The sequence below is a fragment of the Trichechus manatus genome, unplaced genomic scaffold (assembly GCF_000243295.1).
Source record: "Trichechus manatus latirostris isolate Lorelei unplaced genomic scaffold, TriManLat1.0 scaffold00031, whole genome shotgun sequence".
NCBI classification, from domain to species: domain Eukaryota; kingdom Metazoa; phylum Chordata; class Mammalia; order Sirenia; family Trichechidae; genus Trichechus; species Trichechus manatus.
The window spans coordinates 6,265,362-6,287,595 of record NW_004443967.1 but is presented as its reverse complement, the minus strand read 5'-3'; the positions used below and the strand labels follow the sequence as shown (position 1 = coordinate 6,287,595).

Genomic DNA, 22,234 nt, shown 5'->3' with positions numbered 1-22,234 from the left:
TAGAATAACTTTGGTGTATATCACATAGACTTGTTTTCATTAGTGAAGTGTTTGTTTTGGAAATCATCCCAGCTTTAAAACAATACTTCCATTAGCTGGGCATAGCATCTATAATTATCCATCCTATCTGACCAGTGCAAAACGATTCTATTACTACATCCCATTTACCTTGGTGGTACAGGCAGAAGAGTGAGGCATTCTCTCAATGTATGAGAAGGTGCAGAGAATGTTTACTTCTTTGGATAAACACCTATGAAGGAACTCTGGGTAGAAATTTCTGCAACAAGATTATCCTCAGGTTCTATAAATGTTGAGTCTGAAGGCGATGGAGACCCTCTGTCCCAGAATGGGGGAAAAAAATCTCTTAAGTGAATTATCTTAAGTTTATAAGGTATAAAGTAGCAGGTCTTCCATTTTTGTGTTTGGGTGAACACAAACCAGGAAAGAGAGGAGCAAGGTCAAAGCCACCTAGGTAAGCAAGTGAAGATTAAATAAGCAGGGAGGCGAGTTCATCACCATTTCCTGTTAATTGGTAAAATGCCCAATCTCTAGCACTTTATTTTATGCTGAAGGGGTACTGAAGAGAAAAACAGATTTGCAATCACCCTTGCCCTCAAAAGCATCCCTTCCATTAAGAGCTGGACAGAGAAAACAATCAGGGGACAGAAGAATGAGAAAATGTAAGTAGAAGGACTATATATGTCAAAAGAGAGATTTAAGTGCAAGGAGTTAAGTACAAGTTACACTCAGCATTGAGCATGTTTACAATGTGGACACTATCACAGCAATCAGAAGACTTCTAAGAGGATACATAGAGTTACCCAAAATTTAAAACATGTGTTCAATGTAGGACAAAGAGAATCAGAGGCAAAGGCTGGCTGTTCCCCTGGCCTATGAACTCCACCATCTGGTCTGAGAGCAAGAACATATCTTGAATATATTGAGATTGCTGCATCAAGCTGTCATCCTCTGATGCCACTAACCATTCAAAACACACAACTAATTCCCTTAGCTTGGTTCCATATACACAAAGCCAACTTCTGGTTATATTTATAATTTGGCTTTCCATATGACGCGCATACTGAAAGAAAAGAAGCTGGTCAGAGAGGCGAGAACTTGTTTCCCTGCTGGTGAGATTTCTCATTGTAATCATAACAGTGAATTGGAGTGCGTGTAAGTGAATACACATACATGTGTATACTATTCTATACATACACACAAATGCACACATGCACATTCAATATACGATTATAAGAGAAACACCAGCAAGTTTGATTTTATGGCAATGCACATACGTAGATATTTAAGTAAAGATTTGTATTCTAATAAAATTTTACCATGTTCTAAATTAGAATCTTGTAAAAAGTCTTTACTGTTCAGTCAACATGTCCTGCTTAACTGCTGATGGCCTCTCATTCATCGTACCTGACTGCCCAGGGGGAGGGGCACCTGACGATCCCCGAGGGAGACAAAGAAACACAGTCAGAACAGCAGCTCTATTCCCAGCACAGGGCTCCACGGCTATCGGTTGGGGTGCCCCCTGAAAAAGAAAACCCATTTTAAGTTTGCATAATTGACATGGCACTGTTATTTTACTTTTCACCTTATCTAGGCTTCAGTCAGCTAGACTGTACATGCCTAGTGATGGGGGACATGCCGTATGTGTCATTTTAACACTAGCTCCTGACACAGTGGAGAGATGCACTCAACCTACATTTGAATAAATGGATGCATTGCACGGTACTGCGTGCAGTTTTTGAGCCACAAAGCTTTGCAACTTTGCATAAATAGTGAAATACATATTTAATAATAACCCACCAATGCACTTGTATAAATAATATGCCTTTAGGAATAAAACGGAGTAAATGAATAAACAACCATCATAATAGTAATTAGTACCATTTATTAAGTACCTACTACAGATTAGGTGTCATTCAAAGTGCTTTACATATATTAACTTATTTAAATCTTAGAAGAACCTTATAAGATGAGAACACTGAAGCAAGAGGTGAAATGATTTACTCAAATTCCCATAACTAAGAAGCGACAAGGTGAGGATTTAAACTTCAGCAGAGGGGTTTCAGAGTCTCTGTTGTTAACCACCATACAAGGCAACTTATGATATGAGTGCAAACATACAAACATGCACACACACACCCCCAAGGAATTTGTGTTTAAAAACAATGTCACCTTTCTTTTATTTTATTTTTACATTTCAAGTTAGTCTCCCATACAAAAATTTATACATACATTGTTATGTGACCCTAACTGCGCTCCCTATACTGTGACAGCACACTCCTCCTTTCCACCTCTGATTCCCCATGTCCATTCCACCAACTCCTAGCCCTCTCTGCCTTCCCATCTCACCTCCAGACAGAAGCTGCCTGTTTAGCCTCTTGTATCTACTTGAGCTAAGAGGCACACTCCTCGCAAGTATCTTTATGTTCCACAGTCCAGTCCATTCCCTGTCTGAAGAGTTGGCCTTGGAAATTGTTTTATTTCTGGGATGATAGAGAATCCCAGGGCCATGCTTTCTGGGGTTCTTCCAGTCTCAGTCAGACCATTAAGTCTGGTCTTCTTATTAGAATTTGAGTTCTGCACGCCACCTTTCTCCTGCTCCATCAGGGACTCTCTGTTGTGTTCCCTGTCAGGGTGGTCAATGGTGATAGCCGGGCACCATCTAATTCTTCTGGTCTCAGGCTGATGAAGTCTCTGGTTTATGTGGCCCTTTCTGTGTCTTGGGCTAATACTTTCCTTGTGTCTTTGGTGGGACAACACCACCTTTAACATAGTGAGAATATTATGTTAGCCTCAGGAAGGTGATTTTAGCTATACCACTCAAAGAACTACAGGTGAAATATGGTTGAAATATCAAAGCAACATCTCTGCATAAGGGCAAACTTAACCAGAAGAAAAAAACACTACTACTTTAATTATTATGACAAATGATTTGTTTAGTCTTTTTCACTGATAATATTTACACTTTTCAGAGGATATACAGACATATGTAGTCATTCACCTAGAATATTTTAGAATATTGCAGTTTCCAGAAAGTTTAACGAGGCATTAAAGATAAAATATGGCCCCTTTCATGTAAAACTTAGACTGAAATTTCTGGTGACAACGGTTTTATGTGGTTATAAAAGATTTCCCCTTTATAGCAACATAAATCTCAGGTTTTAAAATTATCCTCATACAGACACATATTGGGAGTTTTCAACATAAAGGTGAAAGTGGTCATGGTGGTAGAAGCAAAGGGCATAAAAATGTTCCAAGAAAATGCTGTGAGCTATGGTGCAATACTTGTATCAAGTTACATGATCTACAGTTTTACATTTTAAAGCTTACATTTAATTTAACAGACTTATTTTTTGAAAATGTTAAGTCAAAATCAGCGTAAGTACATAAATATTCTACAATGATGTAAATATTCAGAGAATGGGCTTGTCGCATTCCAAGCACAAAAGAAAAATACTATGAATATTTTGAATCATATTTATAAGCTACTAAAATTTATTTTAATTTAATAAATGCAAAGTATTTGTAAAGGTCAATTGGTTAAAACATATGAAGAGAAAATAAGACCAATTCAAGGTTTAAATGACGGTACTATATCAGAAATATCAAAATCCCTTTCACTGCCTCCAAGAAATAAATAATTTATCATTTCTACAATCAGGTAGGGTTTTCTTTTTTTATTTTTTTTATTATTATTATTTTACTGTTGTACTTTAAGTGAAAGTTTACAACTCAAGTTAGTCTCTCATACAAAAATTTATACATACATTGTTATGTGATCCTAATTGCTCTCCCTATACTGTGACAGCACATTGCTCCCTTCCACCCTTGATTTGCCGTGTCCATTCAACCAGCTCCTGACCCTCTCTGCCTTCTCATCTCACCTCTGGACAGGATGTGCCCGTTCAGTCTCATGTATCTCCTTGAGCTAAGAAGCACACTCTTCACAAGTATCATTTTATGTCCCATAGTCCAGTTTAATCTTTGAAGAGTTGGCCTCAGGAATGGTTTTAGTGCTGGGTGGACAGAGAGTCTGGTGGCCATGGTTTTGGGGTTCCTCCAGTCTCAGTCAGACCATTAAGTCTGGTCTTTTTACTGGAATTTGAATTCTGCAACCCACTTTTCTCCTGCTCTAACAGGGACTCTCTGTCGTGTTCCCTGTCAGGGCGGTCACTGGTGGTAGCCAGGCACCATCTAGTTCTTCTGGTCTCAGGCTGATGAAGTCTCTGGTTTATGTGGCCCTTTCTGTCTCTTGGGCTAATGCTTTCCTTGTGACTTTGGTGTTCTTCATTCTTCTTTACTCCAGGTGGGTTGGGACCAACTGGTCGCTCACTAGCTTTTAAGACCCCAGACACCACTCACCAAAGTAAGATGCAGAACATTTTCTTAATAAACTTTGTTATGCCAGTTGACCTAGATGTCCCCTGAAAGCATGGTCGCCAGACCTCCACCTCTGCTACTCTGTCCCTCGAAGCGTTTGGTTGTATTCAGGATACTTCTTAGCTTTGGTTTAGTCCAGTTGTGCTGACGTCCCCTGTAGTGTGTGCTGTCCTTCCTTTTACCTAAGGTAATTCTTGTCTATTATCTAGTTAGTGAATAACCATCTCCCTCCCTCCCCACCCTCTTAACTGTCAAAGAACGTTTTCTTCTGTGTTTAAACCTTTTCTTGAGTTCTTATAATAGTGATCTTATACAACATTTGTCCTTTTGTGACTGACCAAATTCACTCAGCATAATGCCTTCCAGATTCCTCCATGTTATAAGATGTTTCACTGCTTCATTGCTGTTCTTTATCATTGCATAGTATTCCTTTGTGTGAATAGACCATAATTTGTTTATCCATTCTTCTGGTGATGGGCATCTAGGTTGTTTCCATCTTTTTGCTATTGTGAACAGTGCTGCAATGAACATGGGTGTGCATATATCTATTCATGTGACGGCTCTTATTTATCTAGGATATATTCCAAGGAGTGGGATTGCTGGATCATATGGTACTTCTATTTCTAGCTTTTTAAGCAAGCACCAAATCGATTTCCAAAGTGGTTGTACCATTTTACATTCCCACCAACAGCGTATTAGTGTTTCAGTCTCTCCACAACTTCTCCAACATTTATTATTTTGTGTTTTTAGATTAAGGCTAGCCTTGTTGGGGTGAGATGGTGTCTCAGTCATCTAGTGCTGCTCTAACAGAGATACCACAATTGGATGGTTTCAACAAAGAAAAGTCCATTCTCTCACAATCCAGTAGGCTACAAGTCCAAATTCAGGGCATCAGCTCCAGGGGAACGCCTTCTCCATCAGCTCTGGAGGAAAGTCCATGTCATCAGTCTTCCTTTGGTCTGGGAGCTTCTTTGCACAGGAACCTCAGGTCCAAAGGACGAGCTCTGCTCCCAGCACTGCTTTCTTGGTGGTATGAGGTTCCCATGTGTCTCTGCTCACCTCTCTCTTTTATATCTCAAAAGAGATTGCATTAAGACACTGATTTTGTCAACCTCATCAGTATAACCTCATCACGGTGATAGAATTTACAACACATGAGGAGATCACATATAATCTCATCATAGTGGTAGAGTTCACAACACATAAGGACATCACATCAGATAACACAATCTTACAATACTAGGAATCATGACCTAGCCAAGTTGCTATCCACATTTTTTGGGGGACACAATTCAATCCATGACAGATGGTGTCATGGTTTGAATTATATCCCCCCAAAAATGTGTATATCAGTTTGGCTGGGCCATGATTCCTGGTACTGAGTGATTTTCCTGTATGTTGTAAAACCTGCCTCTGTGATGTTAATGAGGGAGGATGGGTGGCAGTTGTGTTAGTAAGGCAGGACCTGATCTACAAGACTGGATTGTGTCCTGAGGCAATTGCTTGAGATACAAAAGACAGAAGTGAGCAGTGAGACAGGGAGACCTCATACCATCAAGAAATCAGTGCCAGGAGCAGAGCCCGTCCTTTGGACAGGTGTCCCTGCACCAAGAAGCTCCTAATCTGGGGGAACACTGATGAGAAGGTCGAGAGAGAGAAAGCCTTCCCCTGGAGCTGACACCCTGAATTTGGCCTTTTAGCCTACTTTACTGTAAGGAAATAAATTTCTCTTTGTTAAAGCCATCCGCTTGTGGTATTTCTGTTGTAGCAGCACTAGATGACTAAGACAGATGGTATCTCATTGTAGTTTTGATTTGCATTTCTCTAATGGCTAATGATCCTCAGCATTTCCTCATGTGTCTGTTAGCAATCTGAATATCTTCTTTGGCGAAGTGTCTGTTCATATCCTTTACCCATTTTTCAATTGAGTTATTTGTCTTTTTGTTGTTGAGATTTGGCAGTACATTACAGATTTTAGAGATTAGGTGCTGATCAGATTTGTCATAGCCAAAAATTTTTTCCCAGTCTGTACACTGTCTTTTTGCTTTTTTGGTGAAGTCTTTTGATGAGCGTAAGTGTTTGATTTTTAGGAGCTCCCAATTATCTAGTTTCTCTTCTGGTGTTTGTGCATTGTTACTTATGGTTCGTATTATGTTCGTATTCTGGGCTCCTAGCATTGTCCCTAGTTTTTCTTCCATGATCTTTATCATTTTCAATTTTATATTTAGGTCTTTGATCCGTTTTGAGTTAGTTTTTGTGCATGGTGTGAGGTATGGGTCTTGTTTCAGTTTTTTGCAGATGGATATCCAGTTATGTCAGCACCATTTGTTAAAGAGACTGTCTTATCCCCAGTTAATGGACTTTGGGCCTTTGTCAAATATCCGCTGCTCATAGGTGGATGCATTTATGTCTGTATTCTCAGTTCTGTTCCATTAGTCTATGTATCTGTTGTTGTAACAGTACCAGGCTGTTTTGACTACCGTGGCAGTATAATAATTTCTAAAATCAGGTAGTGTGAGACCTCCCACTTTGTTCTTCTTCTTGAGTAATGCTTTACTTATCCAGGGCCTCTTCCCTTTCCAAATGAAGATGGTGATTTGTTTCTCCATCTCATTAAAAAAGGCTGTTGGAATTTGGATCGGGATTGCATTGTATCTGTAGATCGCTTTGGGTAGACAGGTAAGGTTTTCTTTATTGTTTTGCTTTCAAGCTCTCAATGCAATAACTGGTACTATTCAGAATATCCAAAATCACATTAAAAAAATTTAATTGGCAAAACTAGAACAGTAGAATTTTATGACTACTAAAGAAAAAGTTGAGAAACAGTGGTTCTTGGTTTAGGGGACTTAAATAATTGACGATTTGGCAGTGTATCAGTTGATGGTGGTGTCAAGTTTATTGCCTGCCTTTTTTTTTAACACTAGGAGAAAATGTTTTGAAACATCAAATGTTGGTGCCAAAAGCAGCAACTGCGAGAAAAACCAGTAAAAACTAACTGTAAATTTCAGGTAGAAAAGGGCCTAATTATTTAATCCTTTAAATTTCAGAGGCTCAGTAACAGATAAGGACAGTGTAGTAGAATATCTTGACCATAGAAAAGGAATTATGCCTCCATAAAAGCTACTTTTGGAAGGTCTTCCTTAAAATAATTCTCTCACTCTTTCTACTACTGCTATTATACAGAACACATTCAGAAATTTCCTTATATTGATAAGCTATACGAAAGGAGATTATAATCATTCTATTTTAAAATCAAATTGGCTTACAACTGTGTCTATTTTTAGCTCTAAGAATTTTCATAAAAGGATATTAGCAAAAATATGAATTATTCATTATGTTTAAAATATTAGTGACTAACACAGCTCTTTGACACCTCTGGCAGGAATTCACATAATTTTTAAAATTATTTCTAAAGAGTTTGTGGCAAATCTTACTTTCAATACAGACTTTTAAATAAAAAAGAGAAAAAATACTTTATAGCACTTGAATTTTGCAACAAAAAACTAAAAACCCTACAAACGATAATAGTTTTGATATCTGAGGTTTGCCAGTGGTTTGCATTCAATACGTAAGCCTGAATCAAAATCATTTCACAATAACATAACATGTTCACTGAACTATACAATTTATCATGCATTTTCCATGGTTGCCTTTGAAAGAGATAAGGCCTGGGTTGGTTTGCCCACAGCACTCAGCAACTGTGAGTTACTTCTCAGCATTGTCATATTCGTTGTACTTCAAGAAGCGGGTGTTAGACCATGCCAGAAAACATCGCTGACAGTTATGTAATTAGCAGTCCTTGTTTATTAAGCACACAGCACTTTTACAAAAGACTTATTTTGTTCACTCTAGTGTTTTTGCAACTCTTATTTTCAAGTTCTCGTTTTGGGGGCCAAAAATTCTATGTTAAACTGTAGATGAGACTTTCCATTTTCCAGCCATTAAAGATAAGCAACTTACCAGAGAAGCTTGTGGAATCTTAAGGCATTTTCAAGATTACAGTACTTAAAACTCATAGTGACATGTTCTAAAAGTGAGGCCAGCCATTTGAGCCCAGGATCTATCCTGGGAACCTCTGGTCACAAGACTCACTGGACATTTAGCAATGGGTAAATATCCTATCTCCCCACTGGAGCATGCTATCTGAGGGCTGATCTGTTTTTTTTTATTTGTCTCTATAGCTCCTGTATGCACTATTCTCTTTGAAATGCTTAAGCATTTCAAAGTATTGATGTTTATTATGCCCCCCATTAGGTTTATGGAGCCCTGGTGGCACAGTCGTTAAGAGCTTGGCTGCTAACCCAAAGGTTGGCAGTTCAAATCCACCAGTTGCACCTTGGAAACCTTATGGGGCAGTTCTACTCTATCCTATAGGGTTGCTATGAGCCGGAATCAACTCGATGGCAATGAGTTTGGTTTTTTTAATTAAGTTTCTGCTCCTCCAAGACAAGCATCATGTTGGATCCTTCTCTGTTTTACCTATAGCGTCTACAAAAGTGCATTGCATATGGTAGGTGAATGAGTGAGATTGTGACAGATGTCACACAGTAAGATAAGTGGTAAGGTAAAACTCAGTTCCTATTGAAATTATGACTATTAAGGGATAATATAATGAAGGGATAATAAAACATACTATGTAAGACAAAATAAATAAACATTAATAAAGGAAAAATGATCATAGCTGACATTATTATTTACTCCGTGGCAAGTGCTGTGCTAAGAATTTTACATGCATTACTGCGTGTACTCTACACAGTAGCCCTATGAGGAGGATACTTCTATCTTCCCATTTTAAACAGATGAAGATATTGAAGTTCACAGAGGTCAGATAATATTCTCAGGGTAACACAGGTAGTAAGGGGGAAGATCCAGGATTGGAACTCAGATCTGTCTGATTCTAGAATCTAGGTTCTTCACCAGTGTGCAAAACTTCTAAAAAATATAGTTTAAGAAGCCAAGGATAATCTCATTCCCTCAATTTGGCTATTAATAGTAGAAATCAACTCAGGATATTGGCTATAAAAATTATGTACCTACACCTGCTCCATATCTGACTAGGGTTCAGAAGACCTGAGCTCTAGAACCAGCTCTGCTATAATCTAGTTGTATGAGCTGGGCATGATGCTAAGTCAGTTTCCCCAAATGGAAAATGAACGGGTAGGTTGGATGACTTTTAGGATCCTTTTCCTTTTTAACATTCTGTGACTATAAAATATGGACAACCTCCAGGATGTGTAACATACCGATGTCTAATACTTCATCTAAGTACAGTGAAGTTTGACATTTCCAATCCTTAGTAATTTTTTTTCCTGTTCAGGCACTTTAAGTGGCACATCTAATTTTTAAAGAACATTATTATACCATATGATGAATACATCACATAAGACTAAATGGCCACCATTGCATGCCAAAAAAGCAATTAGAAAATTGAATCAAGGAATTAAGGATTAATGTGGATATGTTCTACCTGTCAGCAGTAATAAATGTTTTGACAAGAACAGAATAAAGTCTGACAGTATGCACAAATACTAATCTGATATATGAGTGAAATATTAAAAATGCAAACAACTGCACATTAATCACTCTGAATTCCCTACTAAAACACTTTTCATGCTATTCTTATCAGAATCCATCTATAAATAAAACGTAGTCTTTTTCACAGCTTGCACGACTTGGTATTTGCAGTTTAATCAGTGTTTATATTGATATGAAATTTAGTTTTTAGTCACATTAGTAAACTATAATTAATTTACTGAGCATCAAAATAAGTCAGCCCAATGGCTCACAGCTAATCAAGTATGTTGATTCCATAGGATCAACAAATACCAATATTCCAGATCTCAAAAACAGATCCTCTTCTTTCATTGTTTAGACCTTGGAAAAAATGAAGGTGAAAATTATATTTTTTCCTTATTTACTTTTTGCTTTGCAAGGGATGATAAAGGGGAAAAGAATATTAGCTGGTTTTATTCGGTAGGAGAAGAATTCGTATTTATATAAGAAATTAAGCTGATGGACACTTTCAGAAACAAGGTTAAACTGCATTGGAAGCAAATTCAAAGAGCATAAAGCATTACATATGGGAAAAGGTAAAGGAATAAAACAGAATATTCTCAGAAACAGGATGCTGCTCCTGAAGTTCTGAAGGTACTCCAATGGTAAACTTCATTTTCATATGGTATCAAGTATTTTTTTCTTTTTTGAAATGCCTCCATGTTCGATCTGTTTCATATCTCTCTCTTACTACACACACACACACACACACACACACTGATTTAAGGTGCATATCTGTAGTGTAAACATCTGGTTTAACTGAGTTTTGCTGTTATTCGAATTGCATGGCTGTGGTTTGGGAAGTGAAGAGGCTGAGATATGACAGCAGCAGTTTCTCTGCCTATCTTTTCCCAGGTGTTTAGGCCCAGAAAGTAACATGCGGGACACTATCATCTCTTTTGAGATATTACATATCATGCTTTGCCCTGAGTTGATCAATAAATATGAATATTAATAGGAGGTGACTTTGAATAGATTATCTTCAAAAGTTGATTGCTGATATTATTTTTTAAAATTTGAAATAGAATATCTATTAAATAATCACTGTAATTAGATTTTTAACAATCTGTAGTTGTCTCCGTAGCTCGATGCAAAAAGCAGCCTAACCATCCTACTTTATGTATAAAGTTCAATAGTAGGCCATTTTTTCTTACCTCAAAAAGTGTGTGAAAGACAAATGTACCTGCCAAATCAATTGACTTCTCATCTGGCTTATGCTCAGCCCTGTGTTTTGTTCAGGCCATTCCATCCTCCTAAACTACTTGCCCAGGTCTACCATTGCTGCATGATCAGGCTCCCCCTCCCAGGTCATCCTGGGCCACTCCAGAGCCACATTTTTCTACTGTCTCTCAGTTATTAGAAGTAAATCATTTTTCCTCTTATAACCATTGAGAGGAAGTATAATGCAATGGTTAAGAAAACAGCCGCCCAGGTTCAAGGGCCTGCTCTCTCATCCATCTAAGCGTGACTTTGGTCAAATCATTCAACCTCTCTGTACCTCAATTTTCTCTTTGTAAAATGGAGCTAAAAAAAAAACCTTCCTCATAGTGTTGTTATGAGGATGAAAGCAGTGTGTGTGTGTGTGTGTGTGTGTGTGTGTGTGTAGCTTTATTCCTAAGCACCAATATATATATACGTGTACATATATATATATAATGTATATAAAAACCCGTTGCTGTCCAGTCGATTCCAACTCATAGTGACCCTATAGGACAGAGTAGAACTTCCCCATAGGGTTTCCAAGGAGCAGCTGGTGGATTCGAACTGCCAAGCTTTTGGTTAGCAGCTGTAGCTCTTAACCACTGTGCCACCAGGGCTCCAGAATGTGTATAGATATACATATATATATATATATATATATAATATATATAGAATGTGTGTGTATGTATATATATAATGCGTGTATATATATGTAGCTTACAACAATACCGGGAACACATTAACTACTTAGTAAATATCAGCTGGAGTTCCTGAGTGGTACAGTTAACACACTCACCTACTAACAGAAAGGTTGGTAGTTCAAGTCCACCCAGAGGGACCTTGGAAAAAAGGCCTAGTGATCTACTTTTGACAAGTCAACCACTGAAAACCCTGTGGAGCACAGTTTTACTCCGATACATGTGGGGTTGCCATGAGTCAGAATCAATTTAACAGTAACTTGTTTTTTTTAATATAGGCTGTTATTATTATGCCATTTTGCCCAATTCCACTTTGCTCTGGAATTGTTCTCTGTTCCTTCAGAAGAATATACTCAACTCTAAAGTAAGCTCCTTGAGGGCAGGGACTATATTTTAAACATCTCTGTCAATGACTTGAAATGAGTTAATTAAGAAATTCAGCCTCCAGGAGAGAATTATTGCTGGCTTATAAGATGCACAGAGCCCTGGGGCGGGGGAGGGAGGGCCTGGGAGAGCGGATGAGAAACGGTCCTGGGGAAGGGCTTTCCTTGAGCGGTGCTATGTGAGAAGAGGATGGCTTGGAGGTCACCCAGTTAGGGGGAAGCATGGGGTTTTCTGGCAGAAGGAAGAGCATGAACACAGAGGTGTGAGGCACATGCCTTGTTTGGGAGATTGCTGGAAGTCTGGTGTGAATAGAGTCTGGGAAGTGACAAGCAAAGATGATCAAGAAGAGGCCAGACCAGAAGGCCAGTGAACTCCAGGAAATCCAGGTCCCTTGTCGGCCCATTTACACTCTTCCTAGACATGACTAGGATTCTCACCACCTTGTCAGATGCTCAGATGAGACCTGACAAGTGCAGCGCACAGTGAGTCTCTGTGTAACCTTCATCAACACGTGGTGCAAACTATCCCCAGGAGACGCCAGCAAACTTTTCCTTACCAGGGACTCACAGTGCTCTTTTTTAAACAATTGGTCAAATCTGTTATACGGAGTGCACATTAAATTAAAACATTTATTTCTAGAACTTTCATCATAAAACTAAATCGAGAAGCACTGTGAAAACTAGTTGTCAGCAGAAAGAACAAAAGTGCAGATTTGGCAATATTCTTAATGAGGAATCAAATGTTAATAGACCCAGAATAATAAATGACTTTCTACTATGATTATTATACCAATCACAGACTATCATAAGTAACAGAAGTATGGACAAAACTCTGAACGAAAGAGCTTATTTGACTTGTTACAGACACATGTATGTAATTACCATGTAGTGAAACCTACCTGGATCTCTGAGAACAAATCGTTCTGGATGGCAGGGTTTTCACAGAAAGCTGAACATTAACCCCACAAGGACCAAGACTTTGCTATTTTAGGGTATTTTGAATAATTAAAATAAAATTGCTGAAAATAAATATCTCCCTGCTTTTCAACCAGATGATAGTAAACATAATTTAATTCTGTCTTGATGTTTCATCATCACCATTATGAATATCAGTTCTCATGATATGTAGAAAGTACATGGAGTTGCAAATGTAGGTATGAATAAGTATGTCACAACTATGGCCTTAAGGATTTCTTTTCTTTCTTCTTCTTCTTCTTTTTTTTTTTTTTGAGAACCCTCCCATGCCAGTTTTCTTGTTGCTGATTTGTCTCTTTATATAAAAATAACATAAAGATTGTAAAGCTGCCAGTGGGTAACATGGCAAAACCCATCAACGATGTCAAGATTGGAGCAGCCTTCTCAAGTGGTTTTTCATCTTCCACAATATCTTCATCCCTTTTGCTATCAGTGTGTTATGACTTGTCGGCCTCCTTCAAAGTACTCTCTGATTTCTCCATCACCAATCCCATGGACAACAGATATTCCTGCCAGTATGTAACAATCCTCTTGTGTCTCTGAAGTTTGTGGGCAGAGTAGCCTTTCTAATTTCATGAATTTTGACAATGAAGTTTGGGAGTAATCTTACTATGAAGGCTAGATATTTCTTCATCAGGCTCAAATGACCTGACTGCAAATGAAACTCCAAGCCTCAATTTTCTTTGAGCACTCTCCAATATCTAATTTGTTACAGAATCCCAAATTCAAGCATCTTGAAAATGTGTGTGCAATTGCCTCCATGAACAACTGCCTCCTCTGCCATGAGACCAGAAGAACTAAATGGTGTCTGGCTACCATTACTGAACATTTTGATCGAAGATTCTATAGAAGACTCTTGATCAAAAGGGGGAAAATGCAGAATATAATTTCAAATTCTCATGAAATCCAGACTTTCTGGAACCATGGAGGCTGGATGAACCCCTAAAACTATTGTCCTGAGATAATCTTTAAACCTTAAACCAAAAATACTTGAAGTCTTCTTAAAACAAAACAATAGTTTAGCTTAATTAGTAAAGAATGTCTATCTTGAACATTACGCTTTTTTAAAATCTATCTTATGGGATCAAACTGACAACAGTAACTTGAAAGATTAGATAGAAACCTTAGGGGGCAGTGACATTATGTTAATGGACGAGGAACAACTCAGAAAAGGAGGGTGAAAATGGTTGCACAACTCAAAGAACGTAATCAATGTTACTGAATTGTACATGTAGAAATGGCTGAACTGGTGTATATTTTGCTGTGTATATTCTCAACAACAACAACCAAAAATCATTAAAAAAAAAAAAAAAGTGTGTCTTTGATAGCTTGAACAGTGCTATAAGATAGAACAGCTTCTTCATGAAACCTCATGTCCAATAACCCTGCAGAGTCAGATTCATAGAATCACACAAGATCCATGTGGCAGTGTGGGCAGGCAGGCAGGAGATAAAAGCACCACCTCCGGCAAAAGCAGAGTTGCTCTCTGTTGACATGCTGTTGCCAAAGGGCAGGGTCACCCTTGGAATCTTCTAAGCAATACCTGGCTCTCAGCACTCTCGCAGCGATACATGGCTTTACTACCAGCTTTTTGTCACAGGCTTTCCAAATGATAGTTATCACAGTAACCACAGGTACTACTTGTTGGGTGTCTACCGCTATGTTTCAGGATATACAGACAAATAATAAAATAGAGGAAGTCAAAGAGCAGACACAGGGAATGGGGTCAAGGGCACACATGGTAGGCTAGACATCCATGGTAGGAAAAGCAACTGCAGTGGCTCAAGTTCTTTAACATCTTCATGTAATATGGTGCTATGGTGGTTCTCCTTTGGCATGCAGTAGTAGAAGCAATTCCTACTGAATTTTAGTAAATGCAAACAACTTTTAGTAAATACACATTTTATCTGTCCCTGAGCTTTGGTTGGAAGTACCTAATGGAGAAGACAAACAGAGTCAGGCAGTGAAGCCAAGTACAATGGGCCTCTTGCTAAAATGAAAGAGGGGGACAGATATGTGCTGATAAGAAAAAGGTATAATAAGTACAAAAAGCAATATACAAAACAATGACTATGCCTGTTCTTAGGTATATTAAGTTAAAAGATGTGTATACACATAAACTTGTATGTTGTTGTTGGATGACTTGACAGAGTAGAACTGCCCCTATGCACAGAAAATTTTCAAAGAAGAATCAAAAAACTGGTAATAGTGATTATCACATGGGCAGAGGAGGCTCTGCCATGAAAAACTTGCTTTTTACCGAATCCCCTTTTGAAGTGTTTAAATTTTTAAAAACCATTACATGTATTCGTTTTTCAATAAACAGTTCAGTGATTTTAAAAAACAAACAAGCAAACAAGACTTATTAGGCTTTAAATTGAAGATCCGCTGTTTCATATGGTGCCTCCTTACTACTTCCTTCCGCGTTCTCCAACTCTGTTTTGGTGGTCCATCGTAGGATAGTAAGGGGGGCTTATGATGTGTCAAGATCTTTTCTTATTTTTCCCTCTTAGGTGCTTCCATTTCCTTAGATTCAGGCCAAAGTTTGGGACCAGTTTCTAGTGTATGTGCATTAAATTTGGAACCAAGTTGTAAGTTTAGACATTAGCCTATTGTAGAGAGGATAATAATTGATTAATGCAAGTGGTGGAAAGTTCAGAGGCTAAGCCATTAAAAAGATACATCTTCTACTGAAAGCTTTCTGCTTACGTAGCAAAGAGAAAAGTATTTTACGGACGGACATGCTTAGAAATGGTTCCTAGGTGTGCTCTGTGTGTGGCCTGGCTGCCCACTAGCTCTCTTACCATGATTTTCTATATTAAAGTTTCCTTAATTTTGTAATAAAGTAGAAGGCCAGTGGGGGCGGGGGCGGGGGGAGCGGTGGGAAAATAGAGAGGAAAGAAGATGTGAGGCAGAGGACGCTTTTGGCAGGACCATGGCAGTCCTTACCAGTGATCCCAGTCATTCCCAGGCTCTCTGGAACCCACAGGACAGGACTTGCTGCCCCTGCCTATGACCTGAGATGTGTGCGGTCCTGTGTGTAGCCAAACGTAATATATTTGCACAGCATCCCTTTTGGCCTTGTCCTCAAAACATAGGACCATATGAACTTAACACCTCATCAGAGCTGGCTTTAGAAAGTGCAGTGTGTCAGAGTGAATAAAATCTCTCTCCAAATCGGTTTTTTCCCCAAAGCTCCTTTTTCAGAATGACTAAAAAGCAATGGTTGGAGTCTGTGTAATTATACGTCCCCTGGTTTTACTCATGCTGCTTTACCAACTCCCCTCTTGGTCCTACTAATTATCTAATTGATTAAGCCTTAAAGGAGACTTCTGTCACTGGGTGTGGCCTACTGCACACATTTGGCTCACTATGTTTTCTTTAAAAGGGACAGCAGATTAATTAAAAGCAGCACATCACAAATAGAGGTATCAACAGGGAAGCAAATCTTGGTTGTTTCCTTGCATGGTCTCCCTAGTCACAAGCCAACTCGTAACAGACTGGCCAGAGAGTGTTAATCGGTGGCCATATTTTTCTGTTGTCTTGGAAATGATCACGAAGCATAATACTGAAACTGTGACCAAGCCTAATTCCGCAGAACATTTCCCCTGTTTCAGGGGCCTTCAAATTACTTTCATTTGAGGAATAAGCCACATATCATCTAGTATGGCAAATGCAACTCACACAAAAGTCAATGGGAAAATTCACTTAGTTATGGGAGTTCTGTGATCATCAAAAAGGGATGACATTCATAAAATAGGAAATCGTTATAATGAGTGCTCCTTAGAATGTAGACATAGTCTAGATCATAGGTCAGGTTCTCTAGGGAACAGACCATGAGACTCTAAGCTTTGTGTGTAGGAGGTTACTGGGAAGTGCCCTCAGGCATAACTGTGGAGTGAGGGAAGCAGAGCCGGGCAGAAGGAGAAGTAGATCTGTGATGCAGTTGTAACAGAGTCCTCAGTCTGAGTGAGATGGCTCTTCAGAGTTGTCTCAAATTGAGACAAGGGGTTCAGGTCGTGGAACCTCCCCATGGATGCAGGCTGCCCTGAGGGAGAGGTCATAACCTTGGGTGAGGCAGTTTTCTTCAGCAGAGAGCAATTCCTGGAGAGCTGCGAAAATGAGAGGCTTAGCCCTGAAGGGGGGACCTGGGCAGCACACCACATCACCACTACAGTATTCATAATTCTAAAAAAACCTTCCTTATTAGCTAAGAAAGCAACTTTAGGTAGGCCTATGGTATAAAAACAAACAAATGAAAAAACAACAACAACGACTTGTTGCTGTCAAGTTGATTCTGACTCATAGTGACCCTGTAGGACAGAGTAGAACTGGCCCATAGGGTTTCCAAAGCTATTATCTTTACAGAAGCAGGCTGTCACATTTTTCTCCCGTGGAGCAGCTGGTGGGTTCGAACAGCCGACCTTTCAGTTAGCAGCTGAGCCCTTAACCGCTGCACCATCAGGGCTCTTTACGGTGTAGGTCAGGCTATTGGACATCTTTACTTTTTTTTTTCCTCACAGGGTTTTGTGAAGCTGCAATATAATGGCCATCACTAAGCGTCCCATGAGAATGCTTGATCTTCAGGACCATAGCCTTTCTCTTTAATTTTCCTACCTTGGCTAGTAACTCCCTGACAGCAATTCTTCTCTTCAGAAAAGGGCAAAACTCCATGGCTGGGTTAATAGTCTAAAGAACTGAGTAAGCATTATTCAATAATATTTTATTCTTCACACTTTTTATTCAGATGACTCAATGTATCTTATTTTTTGTTAAGTCATGAAGCTTCCAGAGAAAGAGGTCATCCTTATTTTACATGCAGGCACCGTGGAAGATGGGACGATTAAGTAATCTCACAAGGTTCTGTAAGGAATCAAAAAGAATGGCAGAGAAGATACCAATTTCTTCGCTTTGCTGCTAAGTCATATTCTCTTTCAAGAAACTACTAACTTATATGGCTTTTTTCCTAATAATAATAGTGGAAGCCATTATTTATTGAGCACTTACCATGTGCTGGACTGTTGGGCAGAGGGAATAATTGAACCAAAAAACAATTACTGGATATTGGGCTAAGTACTAATACACAATCTAAGTATTAGCAAGATTACAATATTTTCTGACCCCAGAACATGATAAAATCATATTTGGATGTAAAAACTACTGCCACAAAGAAAACGAAATGCTTTGAGGGGAATATTTTCATCAATACTTTTAAGATGAAGACTGGCTGCTATCATAATAAGGCAAGAAAGTGCTCACCTGGGTGAAATTCATAACCCTGAGGATGGAGGAATGGTAGAAAGTACTAGGGTGAGGTATAAGGTAACAACACTGTAGTACTACAGTGTAGACATCCCACTAGGGAAAGGAATAAGGTTGATGCTTCCCCCACACAGATTCCAAACCTGGCACTAGCTACATGTCTGCTGGCAGTCTCATTCTGTTTAAAGCAAGTAGGAACTGATCATATTACCTAACTTAACTAGCTGACAGCTTCATTTCTCAGGATGTAAAAGAGTAAAGAAACAGATATTATGGTATGGTTCTACCAGCAGAGAACTGCATAAAAATATGATAAAAAAAACTTCCGAAGAGTGATCATGCTATTTTAGAATTTACAATACTGGAAAAAAAATAATTCAGTCATCCTACAGGTACTTTTTAAGTACATCATTTGAGCCAGGGCTGTTGTAGGCACTAGGCATAAAGCAGTGTACAAGATAGTTAGGGTCCTTCCCTTCATGGAGGGGAAATGGTGATTAAAAAAGAAATAAATATGTAACAATACTGAGGAGGGATGAGTGTTAAGCATCATATTAGAGCAGGTTAGGAGGAATCAAGAGTGATGAGGAGTGCTACTTTAGAGAGGAGGTGAAATTTGAGCATGACCTGAATGAAGTGAGGTGAGCCATGTGAAGATCTAGAAGAGTGTTCCAAGGAGAAGTAGTGACAAATGCAAAGGTCCTGAGGGAGGACTGGAAATGGTGCATTCAAGCACCAGCATGACCAGCTGACTTGAGGAATGTAGAAGGATTTATCAAAGTTGTGGTCATCAGGTTAAGACACAGGGGTGTGTGTGGGTGTTTCAGCCTCATTTTGACGATTGGGTGCAAGATTGGAGCAGACAGAGAGTTGCGTGAGTTGGGCTTAACCAAGGCTATAGCTCTTCCAGGTAAGTATGAGAAAACATAAGAAGGAGGGAGAGAGAAGCAAGGGTGTTCACGGTGTATACATACAAGGAAATAGAAGTTGGGTAAGGACAAAAGAAGATAAGGGAGGTGATCACCATTAAAAAAGGTAGGGTTGGAGGGGAGGTCTCAAAGGAGATCAGAGAATTTTTGGAGTAGAGATTAATAGAGTAAGTGAGCTGGAAACACTGGGGAAGGAATCAGAAATGGGATGTATGCAATCAAGTATTTGGAAGTAGTGATGGCACAAGCGTCAAAGGAGCTAGAGGAGCACATACCCCATGCCTAGGTCTAATGGCATAGGACTGCAGGAACCTCCACTGGAGAGAACTGCAGAAGGTTCCTCAGGGAACAGTCAGGTTTAAATTAAAGCAATTAGGTTAGAAAAGGAGCGGTCCTGAGCCTTATGAAAGTCAAACAAGTATGTTGTTGTTATTGTTATTAGGTGCCCTGGAGTTGGTTCTGATCCATAATGACCCTATGTACAACAGAACAAAACACTGCCTGGTCTTGAGCCATCCTCACAATCGTTATGTTTCAGAACATTGTTGCAGCCACCTTGTCAATCCATTTCCTTGAGGGTCTTCCTCTTTTTCGCTGACACTCTTCTTTACTAAGCATGATGGCCTTCTCCACAGACTGCACCCTCCTGATAACATGTCCAAAGTACGTAAGACGTTGTCTCTCCATCCTTGCCCTTCTAACGAACATTCTGACTGTACTTCTTCCAAGACAGATTTGTTCATTCTTCTGTCAGTCCATGGTATATTCAACATTCTGCACCAACACCATAATTCAGAGGTATCCATTCTTCTTCAGTCTTCCTTATTCATTGTCCAGCTTTCGCATGCTTATGCGGTGCCTGAAAATACCATAGCTTGGGTCAGGTGCAACTTAGTCTTCAAAATGACATCTTGGCTTTTTAACACTTTAAAGAGGTCTTTTGCAGCAGATTTGCCCAGTGCAATAGGTCTTTTGTTTTCTTGACCGCTGCTTCCATGGGCATTGATTGTGGATCCAAGTAAAATGAAATCCTTGACAACTTCAATATTTTCTCTGTATATCATGATTTTGCTTACTGGTTCAGTTGTGAGGATTTTTGCTTTCTTTATGTTGAGGTGTAATCCATACTGAAGGCTGTAGTCTTTGATCTTCATCAATAAGTGCTACAAGTCTTCTTTGCTTTCAGCAAGCAAGGTTGCGTCATCTGCATATTGCAGGTTGTTAATGTCTTCCTCCAATCCTGATGCCGTGTTCTTCTTCATATAGTCCAGCTTCTTGGATTATTTGCTCAGCATACAGATTGAATAAGTATGGTGGAAAGGATACAACCCTGAGACACATCTTTCCTGATTTTAAACCATGCAGTATCCCCTTGTTCTGTTAGAATGACTGCCTCTTGGTCTATGTAAAGGCTCCTCATGAGCACAATTAAGTGTTCTGGAATCCCCACTCTTTGAAAAGTTATCCATAATTCGTTATGTTCCACATAGTCAAATGCCTTTGCATAGTCAATAAAACATGGTTAAACATCTTTCTGGTATTCTCTGCTTTCAGCCAAGATCCATCTGACATCAGCAATGATATTCTTCGTTCTACATCCTCTTCTGAATCTGGCTGCTTGAATTTCTGGCAGTTCCCTGTCAATGCACTGCCGCAGCCATTTTTAAATTATCTTCAGCAAAATTTTATTTGCCCGTGATATTAATGATATCATTCGATAATTTCCGTGTTCTGCTGGATCACCTTTCTTTGGAATGGGCACAAATGTGGATCTCTTCCAGTTGGTTGGTCAAGTAGCAGTCTTCCAAATTTCTTGGCACAGATGAGTGAGTGCTTCCAGTGTTGCATACGTTTGTTGAAACATCTCAATTAGTATTCTGTGAATTCTTGGAGCCTTGTATTTTTGCCAATGTCTTCAGTGCATCTTGGACTTCTTCCTTTCAATACCATAGGTTCTTGATTATATGCTACCTCCTGTAATGGTAGTATGTTATTTCAGACAAGAATACTAGAACTTAAGAAAGTGGGTTTTTAAAAATTCAGAAAAATAATCCCATTGCTAGAGAATCTAAAATAATATGGCTCAAGGGACAGGAATCTTTAAAATATGAAATCTAAAATACAATTAAAAGATCAAAGATGGAAAATCATGGCTGCAAAGGAGTTTCTGATGGGATGGAGGTGGGATAAGCCAGAATATAGAACTACAGACACAATGGGCCTACTCGGTGAGTAAGTTCTTAGAAGTGGACTGAGGATATAGGAAATGTAGGCTAAGATGGACAGCCGGCTACTGTGAGCATAGTAACAGCACTTTATTTAACTGTAAGTAGAAAGATGGTCAGTCACAGGCGAGTCCATTGTGGTGTTAGACTGAAGTGCTCCAGTGGTTGGGAAGAAAACAGCCACGGACAATCAATCCACAGAAAGCTTTGCTCCATAGCATCCCTGACATCTTGACCACAGTGGTGACTTCCCAGACTGTGAACGTAGTGGAAGGGTAGGTCATTGCTGCTTATGAGGCAGACCTTTCTACTATAACTTAAAAAAATTGACATATTTTATATTAGGATTTAAAGAAATTAAAATATGTAGCTGTCTTAGTTACCTAGTGCTGCTATAACAGAAATACCAGAAGTGGGTGGTTTTAACAAACAGAAATTTATCTTCTCACTGTTAATGAGGTTAGAAGTCTGAATTCAGGGCACCAGCTCTGGGGGAAGGCTCTCTCTCTCTGCCGGCTCTGGGAGAAGGCCCTTGTTTCTTCAGCTTCTATTCCTTAGCTCCTTGGTGATCTTCATGTAGTGAGGCATCTATCTTCCCCCATTTCTGATTG

At 39.1% G+C, this 22,234-nt stretch overlaps 1 protein-coding gene across 1 annotated transcript in view; it reads right to left on the bottom strand.

Moving 5' to 3' along the window:
* The window catches only part of ATRNL1 (attractin like 1), a 743,508-nt gene that overhangs the window by 142,926 nt on the left and 578,348 nt on the right, over positions 1–22,234 (bottom strand). The window contains exon 28 of the mRNA XM_004374869.2: positions 1,426–1,540. Within this exon, the coding sequence (XP_004374926.1) occupies positions 1,426–1,540 (115 nt within the window). The remainder of the gene's footprint in view (positions 1–1,425; positions 1,541–22,234) is intronic.